A 7,608-nucleotide genomic window follows, 5' to 3' on the forward strand; every position below is an offset into this window, starting at 1 on the left:
AGAAGTCGGTTTGCAATGACGAGCGAAACAACTTACCGACGGCGATAACGGCCAACGATCGAGGAGGGAAGTTAAATCGTAGATCACAGGTCACATTTCGTAGCCGTGCGACACACCACACCTGACGACACATGACTTTGCGAATGTGATCGCCACAATACGCCACAATCGGCAGTGGCACAATCACAATAAATGACTCTGAATAACTCGAATCGACACGAGACACACACAGGACACGCTCGAGGTCGATACTCACCATGTTCTCGTTTCTTCGTCTCATTTGCGTCTTTTTGATCCCATCATTCCCATCTCACTGGCTGGCCACACGGACAAACTGATCACTATTCGTATATTATAACATCGTTATATCTCCTCCTTTCACCTCATTTCATTGTGATTTGCAGCTTGTCACCCGTTTTCACCCGTTGTCGATTAATCGCGTCAATAAACATAAAAGAATTATTTTTTATTAATCAGCAGGAAGGAGGAATAATTTTTTTTTATTGATCAGCAGGCTTTTGTAGTAGGATTACCTACCATCTATTTATATTGTTCTCTTTTTCATAAGAATTACGATGCCGCGCAATGCAATGCAACGAGTTTTTCGAGACAGTGCTATAGGGAGAATCGTAAAACGAAGACATGATTTGTACTTATATGTACAGTAGTTTATTGTTCTTCCCTCTCATTTCTGTCACGTTATGTTATACATCGATGTAATGTATAAATGAATGTCTCGTACTATCGATGACGCGCGTTTTCGCAGTTTTGTCCTCTCTTTTATATAAGATCAATCTTTCTCCTCTCCCTCTCTTAGAGAATGCACGCGTTGCGCTTGAAAAACCATGCCCCGACTCGACAATTTGTTTGTTTGTTATATTATTAAAAAATGTTATATATTCGGATTATACACAACGGTGTTAGTAAAAAAAAAATAGAAGCTCTCTTCAGCTAGCGCGACACAACTTCTGTTATCAGTTATCATCATAGAGGTAGGTCCTGCGTGCTCTCCAAAATTCCCGTTATGATCATCAGCGCTGATATGTTGATTAAAATTCTATCCCTTGGTCCACGAAGCGCGATGTGTCGTTGTTTGACGTGATTGTGATGTGATTGCATGTTCAGTTGTTGACATCGTAAAACGACACTGCGCTCGCGAGGTCTGTGGAGCAGTTAATATTGTTTTCGTCCGCTTTTGGAGCCGCTGCAGTCCCAAAAAGACCGCGCTCACATCGATGAATCGTGCCATTTTTCAATCTTGATAGCTTAATAAATTCAGTAATGTATGTACTTAGTAATATTACTTAAATAGGTATATGTATATATCGTATGGATCACACAATTTCGTACATTTTGTAAATATATCTTAAGAATATTTACATCCGGTATATGTTGTATATTTTTATTCACTCGTATCAAGGAATTAAAGAAGAACACTGAGTTACAAGAAACGTAATAATACGCAATTTATTGGCTCTGGAGCAGCGCACAAGGTATCCAAAGAGTCTTTGTCGTCGTAACTTAAACGATACCTAAATGAAATCGCTTAAATGAGTAATGAATAATGAATCGATTCGAAGTATGATTCAAACGATTTTTCACACGTAACATTCCAATTGTCAATTAATGATGCAGACTTCCAAAGAAATTATTAATATTATTTTAAAAAATTAATTTAAAACACGATCTTAATCACGAGTCTTATCAGATCAACCTTAGATATAATCTGATAGTCGCATTATCCTTTTTTTAAAAACTATTCGTTCTCACTTTGTTTCCACCCACATTCCCACAAATCGACAATTAATAAGAGAGATCCTAAAAATTATACTTTTTCAATATTCCAAAATGATTTGTACATCAAACTTATTAATATTAAACTTTTCGCGTATTTCTATTATAGATCGATGATCGTCTAAGCAATTCGTCCAATGAAGAAGCATTCGCGCGTTATTTTTATTACCATAAAAAATTACATTCCATGTGCATATATTTTTTCATTATATTTTAATCTTGTCTATATAAATCTGCAACTTTATTCTTACGTTATCACGAAGCAGTTTTTTCATGTTAATAGTTTGTTTTAGAAATAGATTTATATTGTGTGTGTGTATATAGATATATGTGTGTGTGTGTGTGTGTGTACAAACGCGCACACACATACACACACACATACACATGTCACAATTCATATTTCAAACTCACACGCAACGTAAAAAACGTCTTTGCTGGTCATATGTAATATGACGTTCGCCTCGATTAAAAAGTTTTTTCTATCTTCTTTTTTTCTTTCTTCTCTTAAAAAAATAAAAATCTTTTATTAATAAACATCTCTTGAAATTATAAATAATTCAACTATATTGTACAAAAATACACATATACAAATAATTGTGAAATTTGAATATAGATTATGAAACACACACAATTTAATGTGTTATACCTGAAACCTGAAACTCTGATGGATTGTTTTCAGACGATTCGACGTTGAAAACAAGCGTATAGAACATGGTTCGTACGTATATGTCAATTCATTTTTCATTATTTATATTATTTTTGTTGTTGTGTCATGTTACATTATTTTACTAAATCGCCGATGTATATACATATGTTCCTTTCCGTGTCAATATCATATTATACATTTTATTAATATTAATATGAATGTTTTGCATACTGTACACACCGATATTATATATATATCAATGCTTGATAATTTTAGAATATAATTAATAATTGTCGTAGCATAATTAATCGACGTGTACGTGTATATATGGAAATTAAAATATGGAAGTAAAAAGATGGTAGAAAATGCGTGTGAGTTAAAAACATGAATAGTTGATCTGTTCTCTGATTTGGATATTTATCAAAGTTACATTATGCTGGTGTACATTATTCAGCAAATATTTTATTTATATATAAACTCTGCAAGCCCAGCTTACCATCGTCACAAATGCACTTTTAGGTTTATTTTATCCATGTACGAAATTGCTGCTTATATCTGTAGAAGTATAAGAGTGTTGATAAGTTATTAAGAAAGATTAGAAAATCTGTACTTCATATCTATGCGATTTTCGTTTATCTCCCGATCGGGGTATACGATTTCTCTTTAGAAAATGACAATTGATACTTTACTATACATTGTCTTAAATCGGCGCCACTTATTGCTTGATGTATATTTAGTGCAGCAACATTTGGTTTTTCCAGATATATGTAATATAAGGAAAAGTACCGGCTTATATATATTTATACTTTCTATCATAATTTTTTTGACTCGTATTGGCGACTGAGACAATTATTTCGCGAGAATAATAAACTAACGAGAAAATAGGCCTGTGCGTATGCACGTTTAACAAGTGTGGTACCGAATTGCAAATGGTAGACAAATAATGTAGACACAGGTTATTTTACCGAAAGGCGAATTCTTTCATAGTGGTAACTGTCAGTATTTCGGTTCTCTACAAGCACAAAACTATTCGTAAATCTTATTTACTTACTTTATATTCTTATATCGAGGTCAGCAACACACGAGTCGATTGTTAATTGCAAAAGTATTTATAGGATGAAAATTTGTTTGGACAACTATCGCGTGTGTATTTTTTTTCACAGTTCAAATTCCATAATTCAAATGCCGCGTAACAATAAATAAAATTACATCAATACAATAGTTACAGATTTTGCTCATTGGTACGGCTGACCCCTTTCGTTTTTTTTTATTTCTTTTTTTTATGCTAGTCAGACATATCAGTTAAGGAAAACTCAAAGTTTGTACCACGTATTTATATAAATTGTGCAGAAACCGCAGCGTGCGGCTCGTAATCCATACGCCCGCTCTACTCACATGGTCGCCTGTTCATCAATGCGATAATCGAACACCCTAGTAGTCTGTAGCGTAGGTAAATAGTCACATATAGACTACACTGTGCGATGGCACAATTTTTATAATACAAGAAAAAAATTACTAATCATTAGTATTTATAAATCATAAATCAACTGCCAACACGAGTCTGCGAATTGGTTGAATCACATATTCTGCCGAATGCGTACGTTTCTTTTTATCTGCGAATATATTTGAGCTAGCGAATTTATTGATAGCCTGGAGAGTTATGCGTGTGTTTCGCGTTTGCACATCTCTTTTCACATACACATATGCACGCGACAAAGTATGGGGTGCACAATCCTTGGTATGTCTATGTGTATATAGCATGTATGAATGTGAGCTGCGTGGACGGCGCTACGTACACCACTTCTCGGTCAGTCAACCACTGACAGACTAGCAGTCGACTATCGTCACTATTACTCAGACACCCGTGGTTCCACTGGGAGTTTTCAGTTCAACGTGCCTAGCTCACGTCAATATATACCGTTGTATAATCTAGAGAAAATCAGTTTACGTTACATACAAATTATACGGGCATTACAATTTTTATGATAATCTCCGGCACCTCTGATCCTCTCTGGCTAATATTCAATTGAAATTATTCACGTACTTGCATACAGATATGCTAGAGTTTGTCTTGGAATAGGAAGAGATTGTTCGTAGCAGCGACAGCAACCACATTTTCAGATGGATGCCATGCAGTGTGAAGTATTTTCTTATTAAAGTCCAGACAGTCGACACTAATTTCATCCTTCTTGCGTTTACCACCGGTGCATACCTATGCAATCGCATGGAAGAATAAGTATTCGAGACCATAAGTCGATACACAATACTCGACAATGGCTGCTTTCTCTGCTGAACGCAGCCAATGACTCTTATGAATAAAACAAGATCTCACAAAATATGCTAACCTTTCTTGGTTTCAGAAGCGTTTTTGGTTTGGCAATGTCGCGTGCTGCCTCCAAAGTAAGATCGCGCTTAGTCGTACGATCAAATACTCTGAAGAAATTGTTGTATGAGCCCGTCATAATCGCAGAGTCATTACCACTCCAACAACATTCAAATTTGTCAAAGATGCAGTCATTTTCATATAATGAACATAATTTTGATCTTAAGTATTCGTGTACCTGTTGTAACAAAAAATTATGTAAAGTATATCTCTTGTAATAAAGTAAGAGGCATTCATCTTGAATGAAACAGAAGATTGTAATAAAAAAATGCATAATACGATAATGGCATATTAAGTATCGTCTCTATAAGATATATATCGCTTTTCTTATAAATATATACAAACTTACAGGATAACATTCAATTGGTTTTGTCTCCATTTGCAAATCCCACACTTTCACGCTGAGGTAGTCTCTACTGATCATATATCTTCCAGAATTACTGAGCTTTACATCGCTTATGCTTGAAATAATTTCTGAGAAAAAACTTCTATTAGTCGGATCTTCAGGCTCCTCGAAAAGCTTACTGTGCTGATCGCAGAGAGCAGCAGATCTCATATCGCAAAGTCTAATAGTTCCTTTGCTACTGCTGTACACCAACACGTTACACTCTGCAGGATGAAATTCCGCCGCAGTTATGACTTCCGTTAATTCTTCCATATTAGTTGGCTTAATATCTACTATATCTGTACGCTATGGTTAGGAAAATTATACATCTGAAAAGCTATCTAATTATATATCTATGCAAACTAATATTTCAGAATGTCGCAAAAAGTATCATCTTTTGTAAAAAAAAAGAAAAAAAAGAATAAACTGATACGTTGATTATAAAGAAAAAAAGGATACTAAAACTCTGGTCAGTTATCTCAAGGTGCCAAAGATTAATTCTAAGATCATCAGCACTGAGGTATGTCTCTTGATCACTGTTGACACTTATACTGTTTATGTGATAGGTGTGCGCATTGGCAAATATTCTCCTTGGTGATGCCTCTACCATCAACTCCATTGGTTTTATGGTTGGCACCTATGTAATAGTAATTAAAAATAACTGTTATCGTTGCGCATTTACAACGATACGTTAATAAATCTAGAATAAGATATACCCAGAATCTCTTACCCTCAAGGCAGTGATGCAGGCAGGATCACGAATCGTGCCATTTTCTTCTTTTGTATTATATCCCTCCACTCTTTTATCTCTCTCACTAACCTTCCACAACTTGATTGTTTTATCGTTCGTGGAGAGTAAAAAGTGGGCAGGATTTTTTCTTTTTAACCACCTAATTTTATTAATTTTTTCTTCTATTTCTAATGATTTTAGGTAATCGAACTCTGGCTCGTGGCTCTGGAAAGTGCTATACACATTGTATTCGCCTCTTCGTGGTATACTGTTTTTACTCTGTGTAAACAATTATCTTCATAATTCATTAATCATTAATTTTACACACACACACACACACACACACACACACACACACACACACACACACACACACACACACAGAGAGATATCTTAACTTAAATTCAATTGTAACAATCCAAATATCACGCTTGAAAATATCTAATCTTGTAATGTCCACCTAATCTTGATAATATCATGACATAAACTCTCAAACATCTTTAATAGACTTAGTGAAGAGCTAGTGGACCCAATAAAAGATCAAACAGATACCAGATTATTAAATTACATAAACTTTAATGTAAAGATGATAGAAATACATAAGCCATATCTCTAACATCAACCCATACGTAAGATGATAACACGAAACCTTGTAAATGTAGAAATTTTATTCTCTCTTGACATTAAATTATACTTAAATTTAATATATCATAAGATGCATCATATATGATATATATACTTTGTCATAAATTAGAGTGTGCAAAATGTAGATAGATATACACGCACGCACGCACACGTGTGTGTGTAAATACATAATTGTTAATCGTTAAGTGTGATAATTGGATTGTTTGAGTAACGCGTATTTTAAAGAGGAAAGATTTATTTGAAATTTATCTCTTAAATTGTATAATCACAACTGAACTTACAATAGGGTCTCTCTGAAAAATGACAACGCGTCCACCTTTGTCTCCTGTCGCAAGGAGATCACCATCATGGTTAAATTCAACACATGAGATTATATCAGCTGCAATAAAAAACATAATACTCATATTTATAAATAATTTTGTACAGTATATAAACTTGCAAAAAACCTTGAAATAATCACGTATTAATGAACGGTAAACTAAAAGAATGAATTTGTGTGTACTATGTGAGATAAATTTTGGATCTTGATGCATATGCAAAGTCGTGATTCGCGACTAGTTGTTTGTTTTATTTTAGTATGTTTAAACTGATAAGATAAAAGACAAGATGCTTCTCTCTCTCTTTCTGAAGCTATGCAAACACAGGTCATACTTGCCTTCCGTAACGTCGTCTTCTAAGGTCCCCTTTACTTGTGAGAAACACCACTGTATGTCACCATTGCCTGTAATATAATAAATATAAAGTGATATTAAAACGAAATATCTTCCTGTTATTGCTCATTTATCTCAAATAATTGATGTAATTTAGCAAATGGTAATAATAATTACATTTTGGAATAATCGTATTTTGTGTCTTAATCAGGGAGATTGGTGCATTTTAGTCAAGATCAATTTAAAAATCGTAACAGATATACAAAAAGAAATGGAAGTGAATACACATAATCCTAATATTTATAAAATAAAACTAGTTTTTTTTTTTTTAAGAAAAAGTTGAAGAATGAAAATTTACGCACAGAAAATAAGCTG

The 7,608-nt window shown here is 34.0% G+C and overlaps 1 protein-coding gene across 5 annotated transcripts in view; it reads right to left on the minus strand.

Moving 5' to 3' along the window:
• Nucleotides 1-2,886: 2,886 nt before the first annotated feature.
• tws (protein phosphatase 2 regulatory subunit tws) overlaps nt 2,887-7,608 on the minus strand; it is a 31,566-nt gene continuing 26,844 nt past the window's right edge. For all 5 annotated transcript variants that reach the window (XM_018519154.1, XM_018519151.1, XM_018519150.1 and 2 more), the window contains 8 exons: nt 7,239-7,304; nt 6,865-6,962; nt 5,939-6,217; nt 5,668-5,845; nt 5,173-5,507; nt 4,786-5,001; nt 4,485-4,652; nt 2,887-4,369 (listed from right to left, as the gene is read on the minus strand). In XM_018519154.1, the coding sequence (XP_018374656.1) occupies nt 4,500-4,652; nt 4,786-5,001; nt 5,173-5,507; nt 5,668-5,845; nt 5,939-6,217; nt 6,865-6,962; nt 7,239-7,304 (1,325 nt within the window). In that variant the 3' untranslated portion in view covers nt 2,887-4,369; nt 4,485-4,499. The remainder of the gene's footprint in view (nt 4,370-4,484; nt 4,653-4,785; nt 5,002-5,172; nt 5,508-5,667; nt 5,846-5,938; nt 6,218-6,864; nt 6,963-7,238; nt 7,305-7,608) is intronic.

This window comes from Trachymyrmex cornetzi, unplaced genomic scaffold, assembly GCF_001594075.2.
Source record: "Trachymyrmex cornetzi isolate Tcor2-1 unplaced genomic scaffold, Tcor1.1 scaffold816, whole genome shotgun sequence".
Lineage (NCBI taxonomy): Eukaryota > Metazoa > Arthropoda > Insecta > Hymenoptera > Formicidae > Trachymyrmex > Trachymyrmex cornetzi.